The sequence below is a fragment of the Chelonoidis abingdonii genome, chromosome 1, assembly GCF_003597395.2.
Source record: "Chelonoidis abingdonii isolate Lonesome George chromosome 1, CheloAbing_2.0, whole genome shotgun sequence".
Classification (NCBI taxonomy): Eukaryota; Metazoa; Chordata; order Testudines; family Testudinidae; genus Chelonoidis; species Chelonoidis abingdonii.
In genome coordinates, this window is record NC_133769.1 from 78,069,843 (window position 1) to 78,093,528 (window position 23,686).

Genomic DNA, 23,686 nt, shown 5'->3' on the forward strand with positions numbered 1-23,686 from the left:
CCAGCGCCGTATATAACGGCACTAACACCTCCTTCTCCTTGCTGGAAATACCTCGCCGGATGCATCCTAACACCGCATTTGCTTTTTTAACAGCCATATCACATTGGCGGCTCATAGTCATCCTGCTATCAACCAATACCCCAAGGTCCTTCTCCTCCTCCGTCGCTTCCAACTGATGCGTCCAACAATGTTTACCAATCCCAATAAGGCAGATGAACTTTTCCTGCTGGCCAGCCAGGATCAGATCATCTGAGGACTCCAGCTTCTGCATGGTGTGATTGGCAGAGTGGTGAAGTCTGGCAGCTCTGATCTTGAGGCTGTGTCCTGGAGTTGGTCCCAAAGAGCTTCCTTTTGAACCCGTTTTATATAGTGAAACTTGAGTCCTGCTTAGCTGTACCTTAACCAAAGTAGTATAAAAAGGTAATTTTCAACAATCCTAGCCCATTATGAAACAATTATTTAACTAATCAGATCCCACCACCATAGCTGATTTACACTGAGCAAAATTAATTATGCAACAGATGAAGGAACCAGACAGAGACCATACAGATAAACAATATAAAAGTAGGAACCGTAAAGGCAAAAACAATGGAAGTATGGGTGTTACAATCAGAACATTGATAAGAGATTCCTTGCCAGACAGAGTGCTATCAAACAAAGTTGTTTTCTTTAAACCTCTTAAGAGATTCCTTGCTTATCTGATGATGGTGAGCACTATTAGCAAGGGTGCCTTCTTACCAGCCCCGATATTACATTGTTTTGATAGAATTTAGAAGGAATGTGAGGATGTGACTTTCAGCTTCTTGGCTTATGGCTGCTGCTCTCCTAATATGGCTGGAGGGAAAGGCCAAAGGCTTTTGCCGTATGCAGTTTTTCTTTTGCCTTATACTGCCAAAGCAGTTCTTTGCTCTCTGATGTCCAGCAGGTGGTGACAGCCTTTCTGTATCACCTGGGAATATTGGCTTTGGCAGCTTTTATTAGACTAATGAAGCGATAATAATTGGCAGAGGTCGGAGGCATGCGCTTCACAAATTTCTTTATGCCTGCCGTATTTTGGACATACTGCTTTCTGAAAGTTTCAACTGAGACTTCGAAGTAGCAGGATCTGGAGACTGACCTGAATCACAAGGGGTCTGTGTTGGCTGTTGGGAAAGTTGTCAAATACTGTCCTTGTTGATGGCAAAAGGTGGCTGTTGTTTTCTTGCAATACGAAGCAAAGGTCAGGCATATAGCATTTTGTCAGTGTGCTGACCTAAAAGTGCTGTGCTCCTTTGCATTGTAGTGCAGGCAAAGGTCTTCTGCCACTACCTGTGATGACAGTTTTTCTTCTGCACAATCATTGGTGTCATAGCCCCACAAATTGTGGTTGCAATTGAAATCGCCTGTGTGATGGTGGGGTGGCTTGAAGGTGGAAGCACTGCGAGAGGGCTAGTTCGTTAATGGAGGTTTATAGACATTCACCAACGTCAAGTCGCTGACCTGGATGGCGACGGAATTAGGGGTCGTGTTAGGGAGTACCTGTATAGGGTTCTTCACATCACCTTTGGATAGATTGCCAGGCCTTGTTTTGGATGGAAGACTGCTAAGACGGCTTTATCTGTTGATCTTGGAGCGATGGCTTTTTCACTCAACTTACATTTCCTCCAGTCGGTTTTATCAGTTCATAGGATCTTTGTGGGGTAGTTGCATTTTGTGCTGGATAAACCCTTGATATTTAACTGCATTATATGCAGTGAGGGGCTGGTGTCTGGTTTGACTTGGAAGAGGACATTTTTGCCATTGCTTTGCTGACTTGTAGGCCTTTTCGAGACTTTTGATCACCAATTTAATGACATTCATTGTGCATACGTACATAAGAGGAAAGAGACCACAAGCAGGTTCTCATTTCATTCCTCAACAAATTATGAAGGTGTTCCTACCCTAAGACATCAACCAGCACATGTGTGCAGCACAAAGTTTGTTGCCACAGTTTGATTTGTGGTGATTATCTTAAAAGTGAGGCAAGTGGAAGTCTGTGATCTGGACCATTATTTAAAAGATTAACTATTGTTAATTGTAGAGAGGTTTCTTTTTGTTAGCATTTGAAGGGAAGAAAATGAGTGACTTGGAAGGAGGATGAGGGAACTGGTCTTATTTAGTTTGCAGAAGAGAAGGGGGTGGGGTTTAATAACAGCCTTCAAGTATCTGAAGGGGGTTCCAAAGGAGGTGGAGCTCGGCTGTTCTCAGTGGTGGCAGATCACAGAACAAGGAGAAATGGTCTCAAGTTGCAATTGGAGAGGTCTAAGTTGAATATTAGGAAAAATTATTTCACTAGGAGGGTGATGAAGCATTGGAATGGGTTACCTAGGGAGGTAGTGGGATCTCTATCAGAGGTTTTTAAGGCCTGGTTTGACAAAGCCCTGGCGGGGTTGATTTAGTTGGCATTGGTCCTGTTTTGAGCAGGGGGTTGGATTAGATGACCTCCTGAGGTCTCTTCCAACCCTAATCTTCTATGATTCTATGCCACCTCCAAGAAGGGCAGCATGGCCTGTATTTAACCTAGCTCCATATAGTAGAGAGGAACAAAAGTGGAGTGACTGGCATGCACAGTTCTGAATGGCAGCCAGTCTGAATGAGTGAGCTGAATACACTAAGCTGAAGTTCCTGAGCCTGTTGCTCATAGGGAAAGACAGGGAGGATGAGGATTTAGCAGTAAGGTTTGACAGGACTATGAGTGTCTTAACAGATGCCCTTACACATTCTTTGGAGCCTGCAGCATGCACTGATTGAGACTGGGCAGCTTTTCTCAACTATAGGAAGAAGCCAGAGATTGGTTTGAACACTTTCCCATATGCAGGCTCTGAGATGCAAGATGCTTTAGCCTGAGGTCAGTTATGTTTTTAGTGGGGAGATGCAACTACAGCTCCAGATGGGGAGGACCCAAAGATTAGATGAAACTATTAAAGTCTCTATAGAGATGGAACTGGAGAGGAGACTGGAAGTTTTAGTTTTCAAGGTACTGGTGCTAGGATGTATGTCCATTCTCTGGAAGAAGAGAAGGGAGGTTGAGACACCATCTTATGAATCACGGGTCATGTAGACAGTGTCGGGAGTGTTAGAATTATGGGGTGAACTGGATAAGCTTAAGGAGGCTGTGAGGATTCAGGCCCAGTGCAAGTTTCCATGGAAATAGCAGCCCAGATTATGAAGGATGTGGGATCAAAGTGAGGAAGCGGATGGATGCTGGCATTGTGATAGCCCTGACCATTTTTGGAGGGAATGCCCAAGGAGGAAGTGGCGCTTTCAGAAGGAAACCAGAAGAGAGCAGAGTCCTAATGCTCAGAGAGACAGAAGAGGTCAGCAGGATAATAGATTGGCATAGGAGTGAACAGGAAGATACTGATATAGAGAAATTGATAAGATGGAAAAGAACGGATAGTGGAGAGTTCCCAGAGGAAATTCAGTGGCATCCTTGCCTGAAAAGCTATCGAACTTGTGTCCTGAGCTGAGTGTTAGACCAGTATCTCCTGTCTATCACTTTCCTCTCTTCCTTTTTGCTGTTCAACTGTTTTCCTGTTGCACCTGGGTTCACATAGGGGATAAGACTCGTATGTAGTGTGGGAAGATCTGTATTAGCTCATTTTGAGACAGATTCTCTTTATTTGATTTAAAAGCATCTGCAGTCACCCGCGTCGGTTAAAGGTTGTTTTTTTAGAAACTTTCCCTTATCTCATTATTTAGTCTTTGAATCAGACATTGTCCCTACTTCATTCCTTTTGGCCTTATAACTCATTGTTTTCATGGCCTTCCTTCTACTTACTAGTCAGGGCCTTTCTTTAAACACTTACATAGTTCCTTAACCAATAAGCTAACTTTAATTCTTTAATTTTATATTTATCCTACAATCTTCCTAATACCAGTGCCAGTTGTTTTAACTACACAGGTGTCATCTGCTTGGCAGTACAGGACCAGGATTTGTCACCTAGAAGTTCTGAGTGCAGGGGTGCCAGAACCAGGGGGGAGTTAGGAAAACCATGGCTCCCTCACTTTAAATAGTGAGAGGGCCATGCTCACACACTTTTTGGGGTGGTGCTTCACGGCAGCGCCAGCGTCTTCCTGTGTGTGAGGGGGGAGGGAGGGGGTCTGAGATTGGTCTTAGCTCCTAATCATCATGGGGCTCTGCCCCCTGCTGCATCTCTTCCCCCCAAAGCCCTTGCCAGGCTGGGAGCCGGTCCCTGGTAAGAGCCGCCCAGGAAACCTGAGCCACCATGGGGAGCTCCAGGCCCTCCATCTGCCCTGGGCGGCAGTGGAGGTGGGGACATGGACCGGGGTTTGCTCTTAAGCACCCTGGCCCCCCACCCAGGGCAGGTGAAGGCTCGGGGGCTCCCCACAGCAGCTCTTACTACAGCCTGGTTCCAGCTTCCGGCCTGGACAGGGGGCGGGGCGTCAAGGGGAAGAGGAGGAGTGGGACCTTGGGACAGAGGTGAGGCCACTGTTCCGGCACTGAGCCCCCCCCCCTTTTATGTAGGTTCTGGCACTCCTTTCTGAGTGCAGATATGAAAGAGATGACTCATTATTATAAAAAGTGGAGACATAAACCTGGCGTGAGAGGTCCCCCCAGAATGCAGACTAGAACTGGGGTACCGCTGATCCCTCTGCCATACCAGTCTGAGTTCCCTCTCACGCAGTGATGTTGTGACAAGCTGCAACCCCCTCCAAGCTTGCACTCTCACCAGCATCCACAGGCAGGGACTACACCCAGCTGTGTTCATGAATGCTCTGGCTAGTCATTGCATGAACCAACAATAGACAGTTTCCAGCCAGAATATCCCCAGCTCCCTAGTCCCTAACCCCAGAGGTGTACTGTTCTGCCATGGTCAAAAGCTCAACCAGTATGAATTTATTACCCAGTCCGCCCCTCCCTTGATGTGGAGAGGACATGCACAAAGCCTTTGTTAACTGAGCTGAGATTTTTCATTTCACGCAAACCACACTTTTAGGTAAAGAATATAAAATAGATTTATTAACTACAGAAAGATAGATTTTAAGTGATTATAAATGATAGTAAACAGATCAAAGAAGATTACTTAAGAAATCAACAAAACACAATCTCATACACTACACAGGATTTGAATCAAACAAGGTCTGACCCTGTTAGATAGTACAAGCAGTTTGTAGATGTTTTATACACAGGCAGGAAGCCTTTCTTTCAACCTGGGACTAGCACTTCCCTCAGTTCAGTATTTGTTTCTCAGGCCTTGGCTACACTGGCGCTTTACAGCGCTGCAACTTTCTCGCTCGGGGGTGTGAAAAAAACACTCCCCTGAGCGCTGCAAGATACAGTGCTGTAAAGCGCCAGTGTAAACAGTGCCGCAGCACTGGGAGCACGGCTCCCAGCGCTGCAAGCTAATCTCCATGAGGAGGTGGAGTACGTGCAGCGCTGGGAGAGCTGGCGTTGCGACCACACTCACACTTCAAAGCACTGCCGTGGCAGTGCTCCCGCGGCATCGCTTTTAAGTTTCGAGTGTAGCCAAGCCCTAAGGTGTTTCCAAGTGTTGAGTGAGGCTGATTGGTGAAGTCATTCCTCCCTTTTATAGTTTCTTCCCTATGAAAGGAACACCTTTGTTCCAAGCCAAGTTGCCAGCCCAGTTTGTGGAAAAATACAGGTACACCTCTACCCCGATATAACACAACCCGATATAATACGAATTCAGATATAATGTGGTAAAGCAGTGACCCGGGGATGGGGGCGCTGCACACTCTGGTGGATCAAAGCAAGATATAACGTGGTTTCACCTGTAACGCGGTAAGATTTTTTGACTCCCGAGGACAGCGTTATATTGAGGTAGAGGTGTACCAAAATGGAGGTGAGTATCATATGGTCTAGTCACATGCCTTTGCATGCTTCACTGAGTCATAGGAGCCATTATTCATAGGCAGACTGAAGCATTACCTGGAAGGCTCACCAGGTGGGGGATAAGTTTCTCCCAAGGCCTGTTGTTTTCCTTAATGGCCCATTACCTTGAGTAGATTCTTCACTATCGACCATTTAGACTGGAAGCATCTTGGTTTGTGGGTTTCACCTTAGTGCAACCACATTTGAAATACTGATAGTCAATATTCATAACTCCAGATACAAAAATGGTGCATGCATACAAGTAGGATAATTATATTCAGCAAATCGTAACATTTCCAATGACACCACACAACGCAATTTGTCCAAGATGCATCATAATTACGTCATCATATCATTAACCATACCACTATGATGACTATGGGGTGCGGAGTGTCACACCTAGTACTAACAGAAAAAGGACAGTTTCTAGCTGCTTCTGTCTATACCACACAAAGGCCAACAAACAGCTTCACATCTTCGTGAATGTACTCAGGCTAGACCAGGAGTAGGCAACCTATGGCACAGGTGCCGAAGGCGGCGTGTGAGCTGATTTTCAGTGGCACTCACACTGCTCGGGTCCTGGCCACCAGTCCAGGGGACTCTGCATTTTAATTTAATTTTAAATGAAGTTTCTTAAACATTTTAAAAACCTTATTTACTTTACATACGATAGTTTAGTTATATATTATAGACTTAGAGACCTTCTAAAAACGTTAAAATGTATTACTGGCAGCAAAACCTTAAATTAGAGTGAATAAATGAAGATTCGGCACACCGCTTCTGAAAGGTTGCCGACCCTTGGGCTAGACCATGACTCAGTTGTGTATCTAGGTGTTACACTGGACCGTAACTTGAGTTTTTGAGCAACACATTACTAAGGCCACACTGTAAATGAAAGACAAGAAACATCCTGATCAGCAAACTAGCTGGTTCCTGGGCAGGCAATGTGCAAACATTAAGAAACTCTGGGCTTGTCTTGTGCTGTTATGTAACAGAATGTTGCTCCCTGGTGTGGCTCAGCTATTCTCATTTGTGACTGGTAGTCACTCAGTTGAACAAAACCATGTGTTTAATAACAGATACCACGAAACTGACTGACCTGTCCTAGCTTCCAGTCATGTTCAGCCTCAACCCTCCTAACATCGGGCAACAAGTCGCTTTGCAGAATATGCGCCATAAGGTAAAAAGTGTGCCACATCTACCCTGTTTAAAGATGTGTTTAGTCTACTAAGCTCACAGTCACAGCTGTTTGGACAGTTCCCCTAAGGACCTTGATATCCTCTTTGGGTGGCATATTAGGTGACAGGCACTGGTTATGTTTGAAACTTGTTCTTATCTCATGACTGATCCAACAGTCCATCCCTGTGGTTTTGACCTTCCACACCATCTTTGGGTAAAACTCAATCACTTCAGACATAGAGGAATCAGATGTGCTGCTGATGACTATAAGTGGGATCTTTGTAACTCCCCCTTTGCTCCTGTGGCCAGTTAAAAGATGCAGGTCACATTTGTAGTTTGCATCCATTAACAGGGGCTGCTATGACTTTGTCATAGACTTGCATAATGGTCTTCAGTCAGCTATTGAACGGTTAAGACACTTAGACTAACACAGTTGACTTGATCGTCTAGTTAAATGTAATCACAATATGTACGTATATATGTAATGCACTCTAAATTGTCATTTATACCAAATGGTGGAGATTTGAGTTTGTAATGTGCATTTGTTTGAGTGCCATAGTGCAGCATGGTGACAATATGGTGACATTTGCAACAATCAAATGCTTGCTCTACGCTTGTGGCTTCTTGTCCAATGTTTATGCAAGTGGCATTTTCAGTATGAAAGCTGTATATACCTCCTGACTTGGCTATAAGCTCTGTGTGATACAGAAAGTTCATCTTCTGAATGTGATCTTTCTAGTGAAAAGGCCCTGGCAATAGCTGTAGAGCTTTGCCTAAAAGACACTCTGTTTTTACTTAATCTCTATCATTAAAAATAAACAGGTATGGTGACCTTCACTCCCTGTAGCTGGCAGGAGCAATAAAAATTTTATTAGAAGATCGTGTGCCACCTGGTTTCCTTATTTACAGCACTGTAGAAAATGATTGGTGCTTTTTATCCCTAGCCATGCTGGGCAAACTGTCACATCTGGTTACTGTTGATTACTATTCCCCTGGCATGTTTTGAGATATGGAAAGTCAGTGCTTAGTAAAAAGCTGCTATTGTAGCACACCAAAATACAAAGGGACAGATCCTTGCCCCCTCTCCAGTCTTTTTGTTCTGCTGTAGGGGCACGAAGAGGCCAGAAAGCCAGTATGAGTGGCCAGCTGCGGATTTTTTCAAGGTGAGGGGAATCCTGGGTAGCAAAGAGCCAGCATTATGGAATTCTACGTTACCACCATGACAATCTGTGTCCAGACACCCCAATGGGGGAACAGAAGGTCTGAACCTCCAAAATGAGCAGTTGGGACCAACTGGTTGCATACTGCATAGTTGTACTATAGAAGTGAATTGAGTGGGGTCTTTTATGAAAACTTGTGATGTTCTGGACTTGGTCACTATGAACTATGTATACAGCTCTGTATACTGTCGTTATGAATCTAGGTGTTTAAAGACAGAGAAAACTGTGCTCCTGAACGGTACTGCAGTTTTATCATTGCCTCACAATAAGGCGGAGGAGCAGCCAAGAGGGGAGAGAACACAAGCCTGTTCTTTACCTAAAACCAGCTTCAAGTGACCATGACCAGCCCAGGAAATGACAATGGTTGACCATTAATGTTAATGGAAAGACATTGAGACAATTGAGTATTTCCTCACCTTGTATAGCAGTAGTGACTGAAGGGAGAAAAACCTGCCAACCCTTTTAAAATGGAAGGGGTTTGAAGTAGGGGTAGTTAACTATTTATTTTTTTGTCAAAGTCCAAATTTCTTGGTCAAGGTATAGTCAAGGTCCAGACTCCAGAGAAAATAATACCAATAATAATACTAAGTAAATAAAAAGATTTTTGGGTCCATTCAAAAGTGTCTGACTGTCCAGTTTTTGCCCATGATCCGTCTATTGACTACCCCTGATTTGAAATGAAATCCATCTTTAATTTGAGGGAGAGTCTCGAAGGCAGGAGGCTGTCTGTCAAGACTGGATTCCCCACTATGGCTAGGGACATGCTGGGAAACTGTTCAAAGAGAAAAGGTAGCTTATTCTAGAAAAGTGATTTGATCTAATATGGAAGTGCAAAGCCAGAAGGTGTCTTTGTATATTTTCTGTGAGACTTATCTGTGTTTGCTTTTCCTTACTATTTCATCATTAAATCTGTGGTTTTTTTGTTAAATAAACCTTTTACCCCCTAGCAGGTCTCTGTTGTGCAAACTGTGTGACGTGTGAGTGAAACAGTGAACGGATAACTGGGGGTTGGTTTCATGCCTTTGGGGTGACAAACCAGCAGGGAACAGTCCTAGTGTCTGTTACTTTAGAATTTGGGGAGGATGCTTTGGTAAGACTTGGGACTGGAAGGTCTGTGGTATCACTCTGCAAGGAGTAACTAGGCTGATGGAGGTCAGGGTAAGGCCTTGTGCCTGTGGGTAGGCTGCTGATCAGAGATCTGAGCCATAGCAGGACAGCATTAAGACACCCCAAAGTTACTGGGCAGGCAGTTGCAGAACCCCTTACTGCTCTGGGTGAACCCCAAAATATCACAACCACCTTCTGTGCCTCTGCACTGACAATGTAACTGGGAGAAAGGGAATGTGGCTGGAGTGCTGCTGTGCTCCAGGGACTCTGGGTGCTGAACTAGCCCATCATGGGTGGCGTGTGAACCCCCAGTTTGGGGAGTCTAGCTCCCTGCCCCAGCCCTTCTGCACAAGGCCCTGCCACTTCTGTCCGAAGTCCTGTCTCCACTCTACCCCCTGTTCTTGAGCACCGGGCCAGAAGAGCTCCAAGCCCCGCAATGTGGCTGGGGTTGTAGTGGGGAGCATTAGCAGAGATTTGGGGACACTTAGCCTCCCCCAGCCTCCATTACATGCCGCCTATGCAGCCCATTGGGACTCTAGAGGTGTTCTACACTGTTCCAGGACCAGAGTTGGTGCAGAATTGACTGTCAATGTCTCCATTGTAGAAACAGCTTTTTCGTGGCTTTCCTTTTAACACACATCCATCTCTCAACTTTTCCTAGCTGCAGCTAGCACTTATTGGGCACAGTTGGAGATTGAGCTCAGAACCTTTTGAGTTTACTCTGGAACATGACTGCAGCTTGTGAGATTAATGGTATAGCAAATGAATAAGCTCATTGTTTATTGACAAAGGTATTTCTAAAGTGTTTTTGAAATACAGTTGTTGATGTGTTGATTGCTATTGTTACACGTTCAAGTCGTGAGCTGTCAAGGAATTATGAAATATTTTTATCCTATGACATTTTATATTTATCTCTCCATAGGGGAAGCCTGTGGGAACGCCAGATGCTGGTGCTTACTTCCGTGTGCTAGCAGAGCATGGAGTGGCTGCCTTTTTTACTGCACCAACTGCAATTAGAGCAATCCGTCAGCAGGACCCTGAGGCAGACTTGGGAAAACAATACCGTTTGACAAGGTGAGCTAAGGATAGGTTGGAAATTGTTATAGAAATAGACTTGATAGACTGAGGAGAGTATAATGTCTAGAGCTTTGAACACTTAAGCAGTAGAATATAAATATATAAAATACCAACTGTATTTTATTTATATATGTGTAAATGTGTATAGAGCATGTGTGATATATAAATAATCTACATATGTTAGACAAAATTTACATTAAAATATATTAAGATTGCAAAGTCAGGCATGCAAAAAATAAGGAGTGCCTCAGATAAAGTTGCCTGTGCAACCTCCTGGACTTTAATTATGTCATCACATACTGCTTTTTCCGCAAGACCCTGGCATCATTCAGTGCACAGCATGAACAGAGCTCACTTAATGAGCAGCTAATCAGTGTGTTGTTTTGTCCTTGTGTTCATTGTGGTGTCCTAGGCCTTATTTACTTCACACTATTCAAAACGTGCTCTGAGGACAGAATTATTAATTTCCTGATGGGCTTTTCTGTGGTGCTCATCAGTATAGCATTTGGGAGGCATGCAGATGCTAAGTATTTTCACATGGTCTCTGTGCAGGGAGGAGGTGATACTTTTCCCATTTTACAGTTGGGGAGCTAAGATACAGAGAGATTAAAATAATAAGTATACACTAATTTTGGGTGCACAATCTGAGCAGGCTGAAACCTGATTTTTCAGAGTTCTTAGCATTGTATGGCACTCTCATGTTCAAAGTACAGTTCGCACTGAATTCAGTTGCAGCTGTGAGTGTGCAGTACTTCTTCAAACTGAAGTCTCAAGTTGGGCACCCAAAATTAAGGAACACACGGTTATGACTACCTGTGAAAACTTTGGTTTAAGTGACTTGTCTAACACCATATAGGAACTCTTTTGCAGAGGCAGGGATAGAATCTCCAGAACAACATTAACCGCGCCTTAACCATGAGACTTTCCTTTCTCTTCCTGCAATCCCCTGCCTCATTCACTTATAGGTAAGGCTAAGATTTTGTCATGGTTATTTTTAGCAGAAGTCACAGACAGGTCATGGACAAGAAACAAAAATTCACAGAAGCCATGACCTGCCTGTGACTTTTGCTGCTGCTGCTCCATGGTTTCCCTGCCACTATGGTGGCTGGGAGCTGTGGGACTAGTTCCCCCTCTTAGCTGTTGGGAGCTGCAGGGTGACCATATTTCCCAAAGAGAAAATGTGACACTCCCAGTCTCTCGCCCGAGGCATCTGCCTTCCCCTCCCATGTTCTCCCCCATCCCTGCACAAGGCTGTTACCCATCACTGGAACCCTGGAGCTGGGCCCCCTCAGGAGTCTGTCACCTTGTTGCCTGTGGTTGCTGTCGCCTGTCCCTGGAACCCCACTGGCTGCTAGTTCCAGATTCCCTCAGCTGTTGGGACTGAAGCAGAGAATATTGGCGATATCTCTGGAAGTCAGGGATTCCATGACTTCCAAGACCTCCATGACATAAACATAGCCTTACTTACAGGTAACCTTCCAACTTCTGCAACCAATGAAGCAGGGATCCTACAGACAAGTTTCCTTTACTACACAGCCTTGATTGATTCCTAGAGTACTGTCCATCTTGTGCACTGAATGAAGCAGGGGTCCTATGAAAAAATAGTATGTGATCATGTAATTAAAGATTGTATCATAATACATGTGCACAAGAGGGCAAATTAATGTTGTTGAGAGTGGGGAAGACACTTAGAGCTAGTAAGGCACTATCTTTCAGTTGTCAAGATAATATTAGATGATGATAAATTGTATAGTCAATTGCTTAGCCACTCTTTGGTTTGTTATGAAATATACTCAAGAGACCACATAATCAGTGTCAGTCAGGTTTATTGATACAATCCCATAATAATATAATTCAGGAAAAGGGTTCTATAGGATACTAATCTCTGGGAAGCCGTCTTGCGCACCGGCATTACATTCACCTCATGCAGAAGGCGTGTTCCCAGAGTTACACATTTCAATTGGTAGTATTTTTGTGATGATTTTGCAAGTTACACATTTCTTTACATCCATCAGTTGGCCCAGTTCCTTAACTTGTTGTTCTGTTCCTTTCTTTATTTTTGTTCTGAATACAAACATTCCAGGTATTGGTCTTGAAGATACCTTCTAGGTTTATACCATGGTAGAACAATCATATATCTTGTCCTCTTCCTTTGGGGTATTCCAGCACTGGCCTTTGAGGATAACTCCCTACCTGTTGCTATGGTAAAATACTCATAAATTCTGATCCTGACACGTTTCCTATCTACTTCATCCAAAAATTACTTCAAGTAATGCAGATGTTATGGGATATATAGAATAGGATTATAGAAAAGGAGTAAGCCAATTTAGGCTATTTAACTACAATAATATTTGTACTTAATGAATACTAATATATATACTATATTATACCTGTCAGTAGTCTCAAGGAACATTTAGAAAGAATTAATAAAACTCCATAATATAGCCACCAATTTATGTTAGTAAATGCAAACTAAATCCCCAGCCAACCCCTTCAGACAACAGTTTGGAGACGAAGGTGGAGATCTTGCTAGGGACACCACTCTCCCTTGTCAGGTAAAACTGGAGTACAAATTCTGGAGTGGACAGCTCTCCACTGAAAATATTCTGTCTTCTGTTACACCCTAAATGGTGAAACTTAAAGAGCTGTCAGGTCAAACACCTAGGCTTTCAGGAAATAAATAGAGAAGAATGTTTTCTTTTGTACTCAGGAACAATGCCAAAAAAGTACATGCTGTATCTGTCTTCCAAGATTGGATCCTAAATGCACTGATCCAAAGCTTTATGTGGCTTATTTCTTCTTCAGTGCATTTAGGATTGAAGTCCTAAAAGCTTAATTACATTGATTTATAATGTCAGGAATCCAGGTTTTGGAAACAACGGTTTAGGACATGTTCACTTAACACAGCGGTCACAAGATTTCTTGCATATCTAGTTCAAGGAGCAGGACTGTAATAATAAATGCATTGACATATTGTAACCATTAAGGTTTAGGTGTGATTAAAAATATAAAATTGTTCATATCAGGACTTTTTTCATATGTATACATATATAGTGTTCTGCATCACTTACACACTTTTGATTTACTCTTCAGTAGGAGAAAATAATTAATTCCATATTTATTTTGCTTTAGTCGATTTAGCTATGACACTTGTAGTACCTTTCCCAGACAGGAAGAAGAGCTCTCTCTAGCTGTAAAGCTTGTCTCTCTCACCAGCAAAAGTTGGTCCAGTCAAAGATACCTCACTCACCTTTTCCCTCTAACTTTAGGCAAGTCTTTGTAAAGTTTTCTCTGTACATTTATGTCCCTATCTGTAAAATGAGGATACCTATGTGACACTTAAGAGCTTGTCCTCACTGTATTGTTAGCTCAAGCTATAACTTGAGTTTTGCCCCTAACCTGACTCTCGTGCACACACACACACAAGTCTACCTTAAGCTACATGGTGTTTTAAGTTCAAACTATCTGGCCCATTCAGGGAAGGATGCAAGAGGTTGAGCAGGGATGCTTGAGGCTCCAGTTATGCAGTAGTTAGAGTTATAACAAATCATCAGCTTTTAGCTGAATCACTCTGTGCTGCTAATCAAGTCTGTCTGTTTTAGTTTGAGTGTGGTCATTCTAATTCAGGGGTTTTCAACCTTTTTTCAACCTTGTGGACCCCTAAACAATTTCGAATGGAGGTGTGGACCTCTTTGGAAATCTTAGACATGGTCTGCAGACCCCCAGGCATGCACAGATCACAGGTTGAAAACCACTGTTCTATGGTAATGACAGCCTTTCACAGACCACTTAGACGTAATGTGTGGACCCCCAGGTGTCCATGGACCACATGTTGAAAACCAGTGCTCTAATTCCAGGTGGGCTTGCTCAGGTGGACAAGCGCTTAGTTTTTTAGTGTTTTCACGGTATAACTGGGAGATTTATTTTAATTCATTATAAAACTCCCAAGATGCATGGATGAAGTTTGACAGAATAAACACAGGCTGATAAATGTAGGTGCCCATGTTTAGGTTTCAGAGGTGGTGTAACTCTCCACCTCTTCTTAGCCCTTGGGTTCCAAAATATAGAGTTAGGTGCCTAATTATAGGTTTCCAAGTTTGAAACATTTGGTCTGTTTCTACTTTAATCCATTCATGCTGTCTTGTATTGCCTGCCTCTTTTGAACAACTTAGAAACTTCTTCATCTGTCCTCCTCTGTTTGCCTGCTTCAACTTACCACAGGTTGTTTTTTTCATGGGAGCAAAATGATATATATAAATTAGACTTAACTCTGATCCTTGTGGCAGTTATAGTCATCTTTCTCTATCTTGAACTGCTATGTAAAGTACTCTCTCAAGTCATTGTTAATTCAGAGGATGGACATTGCTGACCCCTAACTGATAATCAGTGGTCTCTTTAGAACTGCACAAGCTGTTTTTGTTTGTTTTTTGTTTTTCTCCCACCCTATTAACTTTTGGCTACTACTAGAATATTGCCTAGCATGTAGAGCTATGCTGTGAATGGAGCCAAAGACTCATGTCCATGGAGAGGAAATCACTGTTACAGCCAATAGTGTTAATACAATTAAGATTAATTGTTTTAGTTAATACAGCTTTTGTTATTCTTTGTGCCTCCTGAGATGTTTTCTTTTGCAAATAATTAGATTGCTCCACTGAACTGGAATAAAAAATAATTTTGAAGAATAACATCTCATTTGGTGAGCTCAGTTTAATTTGTGAAGGAATTAATTTTTTATTATAAATCTATTGGGGTGGAACATTGCTATAAGCTTCCTCACAGCAGGATCCTGCTAATGCTGCAAAGAAAGGAATACTATTATGAATCATCTCAACCTCCTTTCTCTTTTGGGTTGTTATCATTGACAATAAAGGAAATGTTGCCGTACACGAGACATTTTGTCCAGTGTGTTACAGTGAAACTCACTGAACGATGACTAATAAAGAATTATAGTGCCAGACAAACTTAGTGCTCATTAATGTATATAATTGATTGTCAATTTTTTGTAAGGGAAATGTCTATGAAAATAGTACATTGTTTGACACAAAACCATATTTTTCAAACATGAAGCATAATGCTCATGTGACTTCATTATTTGATTAAAATACTCTACGTCAGTAGGTCATGCATGATGAACATCACACACATTCTCTTGCTCACTTTTCAAAAAAAACAACCAACCAAAACAAACAAAAACATTTTCAGGAGAAATGCAGAACCCTGAATTCATGTTCACCAAATTAGTACAAGATAAACAACTTTCAGATATTTTGTATGTATTTGTAATGTTTATGTGCCTAATCCTGCACAAACGTGTGTGTAATTTTATTCACACAAGTATCCTATCAAGGTCAATGTGGCTACTCATGTAAGTACAGTTACGCAGTCATTTATCTTTATGTATCTCTCATTTATCTTTTATGTATCTCTCATTGACGTACTTAGACCTACCCACCGCAGTGTCTTCACTCCCGTACTCCACCGCGAGAGGCACAGGCAGAGTTGACAGGGGATGGGTGGTGGAGTACGGGAGTTGACGGGAGAGCGCTCAAGGGTCGATTTATCGCATCAAGACTAGACGCGATAAATCGACCCCTGCTGGATTGAGCGCTGCCTGCCGATCCGGTGGTAAGTGTAGACATACTCTAATTGTCTGTGGACAGATACGGGGTATAAAAACAAGCACATGAAAAGTGGTGTATAAATTATTTGGAAATGAGAAATAGATGTGATATATTATAACAATGGGACTATGCACGTGAGTAAAGTTACTGTGTAAGAATTTGCATAAGATCTGTAGTCTGCTAGTATGTTCTAAGTTCTAGATCCTAAATAATATTTTTTGTTGTAGAGACTTATTTAAAAAACACTTTAGTTCACTTTCAAGTCCTTACCATGCTGAAGGGGGAGTGAAATGAATTTGTAGTGCTTCATGAGGCATGACAGCTTGTGACAAAGTATATGATGAAACATGATGTTAAAAGATTGTGTGGGTTTAATACATGGTTATATAGCACTGTGTAATCCAGTAATGATAATATAAATGCAAATAGCACCTATTGCTGCTGCCAAAAGGTGCATCTGTTTCTGCTGCAGTTTGCTAGAGAACATCCTCCAGATGAATAGAATTCTAACACATGCTATAATGTCAAGTACATACAGCATCAATTGAGTGTTTAATGTGCATGCAGCATATTGTTCAGCAAAGAGGTGGCTATAATAAGTGTGCTACCTTATTGTACTATTTGGAAATCTAAATGATTTGTAAACTCTTAGAGTATGGAACCTTCAACAGGATTTCAAATGCTATATATATCGTCTCCATTGTTGTTTGCCTCTGAAATTTACAGGTTGCTTTTAGGCCAGTCTCTCTCTCTGTCTCTCTCCCGTGTCTCACAAAATTTACAAATTTTCCAAGCATTATTTTTATTTCATATATAACTTAGAAGATTTGCTTTAAGATTATTCATGCACATTGGTTGTACTTCTGGGAAGGGGTTTATCTTCAGTAGTTGCTAGAAATCCCATTTTGAAATGATTGGTTCAGTTAAGGTTAGAAAATTATTGAAAACCAACCTTAAATTGGAACACTGTTTACAACTTTAATTATAGAGAGACTACTGGTCTTTCCATAAAACATCTTAATTTCTGTGTAATTGGTTTCTTATTGTCTCTGATACTTTTTCTGCTCCTGTTTTGGTATTTTCCCATCATTTCTTGACTTCATTTCCTGTTTACACAGGGTCAGAGATGCCCATGTTTCTTTGCTATTCCTTGCAGTCCATGGTACAGGTTTGTAGGCTTGCAGGTCTAGGCTTTTTTTCTTTCAGCTTCTCTTGACAGAGTCTTTCCAACATATTCTCAGTCTTCCTTTCTTTCTGTTTGCTTCCTCCCACCTTTTCTTTGTTAGTCATCATTCTCATCACATGTCAGGCTGGCACATTTGAAGTGATCTTATCTGTCACTGAGAGTCCCAAGTTAATCTTCCTCCTGCTTTCTTCCCTGTACACTCAGTCTACCCTCTGCACGCTAGTCATTCTCCTCAGTATATTATTGTCTACTACTTACCTCCTTTTCTTCCATCTCTGTAAAACCCACCTTTTCCAAACCATACGCAGGTGGGACAACCATGCAACATACACTGTTCCTTTCAGTTAGTTACTTAGTTGCCCATCCCATAGTACTTCTGTTGCCTTTTTCACTGCTGCCCATGCACATTAGTTTCTTGTTTTCACTTCTCCACTTCTTTCTCTGAAGGCACTAAATGTACTTCCCAAGTACACATTCTTTCTTCTGATTCAGGTTTTCTCCTGAAATGTCAGTCAACCTCTCTTCTTCCACCTTTCCTACTTGCATAACTCCAGTGTTCTTTGTGTTTGCCTTCAAATACAGATGCTCACTCTGATACCATATTTACCAGTTCCTCTTTGCTATCAGACAAAAGGGCCAGCATACATTAGTTTTCTCTGTGGCTCCACAGTCCTGCTTCTTCTACTAATGAACTCCATAACTGAAAGAGAAGTGGACTCAGCACACCGTTTTGTCTCCCACATCACCTCAGAACTCTCTGAAATTCCATGTATTGTTACCACCTTAGCTTGTGATCCTTGGTACAGTTCTTTTGTCATCTCCACTTCTTGAAGTCCCTTTCCTATCCATCTCAATATTCCAAACACCAGTTCCCAAGGAACCAAAACACATGCTTTTCTCAGGATTAGTCAGTACTGCATAGCAAGTAAATTCTTCATTTATCATACTTTCAAATTTATGTCTCATTACAAATATTGTGTTTATAGTACTCCTTTCCTTCTGAAAAGCTATGTAGCTCCTATAGTTTCCTATATCTTACATCTCAGTCTTGCTTCCAAAATTCTCTCAAGGGCTTTGAGAACAGGATGATGCCCCAATAGGTGTTTGGATACTCTGCATCGTCCTTATCCTTTCAAAAAGGCACAATCAATCCCATTCTTCAGTCATCTGGTATCCTACCTTGGTCTAATAAATCTCGTATCTGTGAAGCCATGTTATTCCAGTAGTTCCAGTGGCCTTGATCATATCAACAATATTTATGTTAACTAGTTGCTTTACCAGTCTTCCTCTTATCCAGTGCTGCTTCTACGTCCTCTGTAGAGATCAGTATCTTCTGAGACTTCCTGATACTTGTTGGTGCTTGCATTTGCAGCTTTCACTTCTCATTTAACAGCCTATGAAAATACGTTTTCCATACCTCTACCATCTCCACAGAGTCACTCACCACACAATTCTCATTCTTCTCACATAAAGAATTCTTCATACCATATGCTGCATTGTTTTTCTGTTTGTCCAGCCCCGAAACCAATTTCCTGCCACCATCTTCCTCCAGCTTTCAGTATCATTCCTCTTTGCCACCATTCTTACCTTACCCAACTGCCTTTTTAGCCTTAATTTTTGCTTGCATTTTTGATTCTCATGATCCCGAGCTGCTTCCTCAAACTCTCTGAATTATTCAGTTTTTCTTTTTAACTTCTCTTTTATATCGGACTTCTACCACCAGCTTGTTCTTTCTGAAAGCACCCCATCTTACCACTCATTCTGGCACATTACCTCTGCTGCTTTGATGAAATATTCCTTAAACTTCCTCCATTCTCCCTCACTGTTCTTGTCAAAGCATGAAAGTCTTCCTTTACTTTTTGGCAGAACTCTTTTTCTCTCCCCCGCCCCCATTTACATAACCACCAATGCAATTTCTTCCTCAGCATCATCTTCTTTCCTGGTTTCTCAGGCTGCAGTGTTTTTTAGCTAATACTTTGTTGTTCTGTCACATAATCTGTCAATATAACCTTTTTGTCTTTCACCATTTTCACGTATTCTCTTCTTATCAAAATATGGTCCAGCTGGGGCATGCTTTTTTCACTGTAGCTTGTCACCAGGTGGGATTCTCTTTTTTTGAGCCATGTATTTGCCACTGAGAACCCATTAAACAAACAGTGCTCAACGCATTCCTTTCCTTCTGCCTTTTTTTTTTTTTTTTTTTTTTTTTTTTTTACCAAAGCCAGATTTACCCACCATTCCGTCTACTGGGCACCCTTCACCAGCATGGCAGTTTTAATCACCACTCTGAACCATGACCACTAACTCTGCCAGATCATTTCTAAAGCACTCTGTCTCTTCCATAGTTCTACTTTGTTTAGGAACATATGCTGACATAACACACACAAGCCTACTCTCTATCTTCAACATTCTGCCATCCATTGGTCTCCTTTATACCCTTATGAAAACCTCAGCAATCTCCGGGCTCACAATCAGAGCTCCTTTTTAGTATATTGTATTGGTTTTGTAGCTATTGACACCGTACACAATTGCTATATTGTGCCTGTTTTGTTTTTAATACATTTTTATATTTGCTTACTTTTCTTGAATTGATGAACTAGTCATGGTGCCCAAAGCCTTCACATTTTGAAAAAGAGGCTATTTTAAAGTATTATATTAAGTAGTATAGATTAATATTCATAGGAATGCATTTTCCATTCAGTAAGCTGGAACAGAAACACACTTTCCACTCTTCAACATCTTGGACATAGAACACATGTTTCTAAAGTTTATAGAGAAATATATTCTGTTTTACCTTTCCTTATCAAGCATTAACATTTAAAATTTTTACCATTTTATTTAGGTTCCGAACATTATTTGTAGCTGGTGAACGCTGTGATGTGGAGACATTAGAATGGTCCAAAAAAGTCTTCAGGGTCCCAGTGTTGGATCACTGGTGGCAAACTGGTGAGCACTTTGCAGTATTGTTTGAAATTCTCCCTCTCCCTTCCCCTCACCAAGCTTTACAGACTTGATTCCTGTTTTCTGCAAAGCAGTCACTACAGGAGGATCCTTCTATCTACATGACTTTCTATTTACGTTTGCATGGGATCCTATTTCTTTAAGGATCCACTTATGCTTTTCTGGGTCGGGGTGGAAAGCAGTACATATTTATTTTAAACACACGGTTTGCTATTGTGGAAAACACAATATAGTGTTTTCTGATACCTGTGTTTAAAAGATTTAACATCATTATCATCATCACTATATTTTCTGTCTGTAACTATATTATATATGTACATGTGTTATCCCCTCACGCAAAACTTGATCTGTTAGAGAAGCTTTTAGATTTATTTTATACATTTTCAGTCTATTTTATGTATGAAAAAATATGGCACACTATAGGCTCCTCAGTTTTTGGTCATGTTCCATTTGGACCTGATCCAACACCCATTAAATGACTACTGTTGACTTCAGTGGGACCTGCATTGAGCCCTTAGATCACAATGGGAGAATCAAAAGCACCAGTGTATGTGTAACTGTGTGTCACAAATTCTGGTGACAGTTAGACAGCTTTTTTCTGGCAGTTAGACAGAACAGCTATTTACCATAACTCTGAATGACGTGTGTGTCTCTATATAATTTATATATAAAATTATCAGAATACATTAGAAAAGCTTTGTGCTTGTTTTTTTTGGATCTCTTTGTGCCAAGAATATTCCTTTCTGTTTCTGTGCATCACTGTTTGATTACAGAATTTCACAGATCTTTGTATGAGGCAGAAAGCTTTCTGCCTAATCCATGATGGGTGGTGTATGGAATGGGCATTAGGCAGAAAAATGTGATTTAAGGATTCAATTGACTGGAATAGAGAAGTTTCTTTAGTTCTGATTTGATCTGATTTACCATATACAGTAAAACCAGTCTAGTGGGCTTAAAGTGCAGCTTATTGATATAAACATTTCAGCACTTGTGTGAGATATTCGAAAGATAGTGGTGTTGCCTGTTACTTAATCCTTGCGCCTATTAGTTGATAAAAATAAAAGTGTTACAGCATGGAGAGAGAACCTATTTTTTTTCTTCCAGTACAACTTTAGTAATACTGAAGGGTAGATTCATAAATAAAACAATCCCTTTTCATTTCTGATAGATCTGAATAAAACTTGTGCCATTTTATACAGCTAGTGCACCCAGGCTTAAAGAAAAGGCTCTTTGATGTCTGAGAACAAACATATGTCATTCCTAGCAAGAGAATGTGTTTCATATTAGTTTTTTTTTTAATGTGGAGAAATCTTATGATGATCCTATATCAGTCTGTTGTCACTTTGAAGAACATTTTATTAAGTGGATTTCTATTGCTGTGAAAGATTACTGATTCCTATACTAAATAAGTCTTCAGTGCATTAAATCATACCCTGTGGAGATCCATTCAATTACATTTGAAAATTTTGAGCTTTGGAGCAAGACAGTTCATGCCAGATAATGCTGGATGTCTGTTGTAATTTAAGCAGGTGTTAGACAGTTCGTTTGGTCCTATGAATCAAAGTACATTTTATAAAAGTATTACAGAGCTAAAGAATCTAATAGTTATGAATTTACTGACAATCTGGCATAGAGAGAGAGGAAATCTCTCAGACAGGCAGGTCTGCCATTTAGGGCTTCGTAGGTCAATACCAACGCCTTACTCTCTACCTACAAACCAACATGCAGCCAATGCAGATAAGAGCAGTCACAGATTCCAAGGCCAGAAGGAACCATTGTGATCATCTAGTCTGACTTCCTGTTTGACACAGGCCAGGGAACTTCCCCAAAATAATTCTGAGTGCATATCTTTTAGAAAAATACATCCAATATTGACTTTAAAATTCAGCGATGGAGAATGTACCGTAACCCTTAGTAAATTCATCAAATGATTAATTATACTCACTATTAAAAAGGTAAGGTTTTTATTTCCAGTCTGAATTTGTCTAGCTTCAGCTTCCAACCATTGGATTGTAATAGTACCTTTCTAATGAACAGCCCATTATCAAATATTTTTGCCCCCCATCTAGGTACTTATAGACTGTAATCAGGTTACCTCTCAACCTTCTCTTTGTTAAACTAAATAGATTGAGCTCTTTGATTCTGTTACTATAAGTTGTGTGTTTCTAATCTTTTAATCTTTGTTGTGGCTCTTCTCTGAACCCTCTCCAATTTATCAACATCCTTCTTGAATTGTGGGCACTAAACTGGACACTGTATTTCAGTCCCACCAGTGCAAAATATAGAGGTAAAATAACTTTTCTACTCCTACTCAAGATTCCCCTCTTTATACATACCAGGATCATTTTTTAGTTCTTTTGGCTACAACATCTCTCTAGGAGCTCATATTCAACTAATTATCCACCAAGAGTCTCATGTTTTTTTCAGAGTCACTACTTCCCAGGGTAGAATCCCCAATCCGGTAAGTATGGTGTGCTCACAGCTGCCACATTCTGCACTAACTTCAGTTTCCTAGATGACTTAAGGTGAAGTTCCATGTACAGCACATTGCTGTAGTGTAATATGAAAGTGACAATGTGATACCATAATAGCAAGGCCACATCTGAAAGAAATAGTTATGCCTTCCGGACCAGATGCAGATGAAAAAATGTCCTGATTACCGCTGCTGTGCGATCATCTAACAGCACTTGGGGTTACATCAGTACCCATAGAGTGCAAACTTGAGTAATAAATGATAGAGAAACCCACCCTCATTTGTATGGCCAGATATAATTCTTGCCATATGTTTGGGTTGTTTCCCCAGTCTCACCAATTCCACTTTCTTCTTGCCTAGGCTGAGCTTCAGCCAGTTATCCATGGGGCAGCATCTATCAAATGCTAGGTAAGGCATTTGAAAGCGTGGTTATCAGTGGCATATTAAAACACCATAGTACATATCTCCTTAATTGGTCTGTATGCACATTGGATGGCGTAGAAAGAAAGAAGATGAAGCCCTGAGGGACCACTCTTTGACAGAAAAGCATTTGCCAGCGATGACCATCTGGAACTTCTTTAGGAGATAGAAATGAAGTCTGTAAACCCTAATGGAAGAAAATGAGGCAAGTCAACAGTGCTTCATGGCCAATGGTATTTATGAGAGCCGATAGATCTGACAGTATCAATATGTATCAGAAGGGTAGCTGTGTTAGTCTGTATCCACAAAAACAACAAGGAGTCCGGTGGCACCTTAAAGACTAACAGATTTTATTTGGGCATAAGCTTTCGTTAATGTGCCATCGGACTCCTCAGTGTCAGTATGGACACTTGATCTTTATCAGAAGATCATCTAGCAAGGCACCCAGAATACTCCACAGTCTGTACCCAGATTAACAGGGATCAGGAAGATTTTGTACGTCAAAATGCTCTGAGAATTGTTTTTCCACAGGAATCTTAACCAAAAATGGAAAATTGCGATCCTGAG

General features: G+C 41.2%; 1 protein-coding gene across 2 annotated transcripts in view; it reads left to right on the plus strand.

Moving 5' to 3' along the window:
• Positions 1-23,686, plus strand: part of ACSS3 (acyl-CoA synthetase short chain family member 3) — a 113,446-nt gene that overhangs the window by 30,028 nt on the left and 59,732 nt on the right. For both annotated transcript variants that reach the window (XM_032768209.2, XM_032768210.2), the window contains 2 exons: positions 10,304-10,455; positions 20,108-20,211. In XM_032768209.2, the coding sequence (XP_032624100.2) occupies positions 10,304-10,455; positions 20,108-20,211 (256 nt within the window). The remainder of the gene's footprint in view (positions 1-10,303; positions 10,456-20,107; positions 20,212-23,686) is intronic.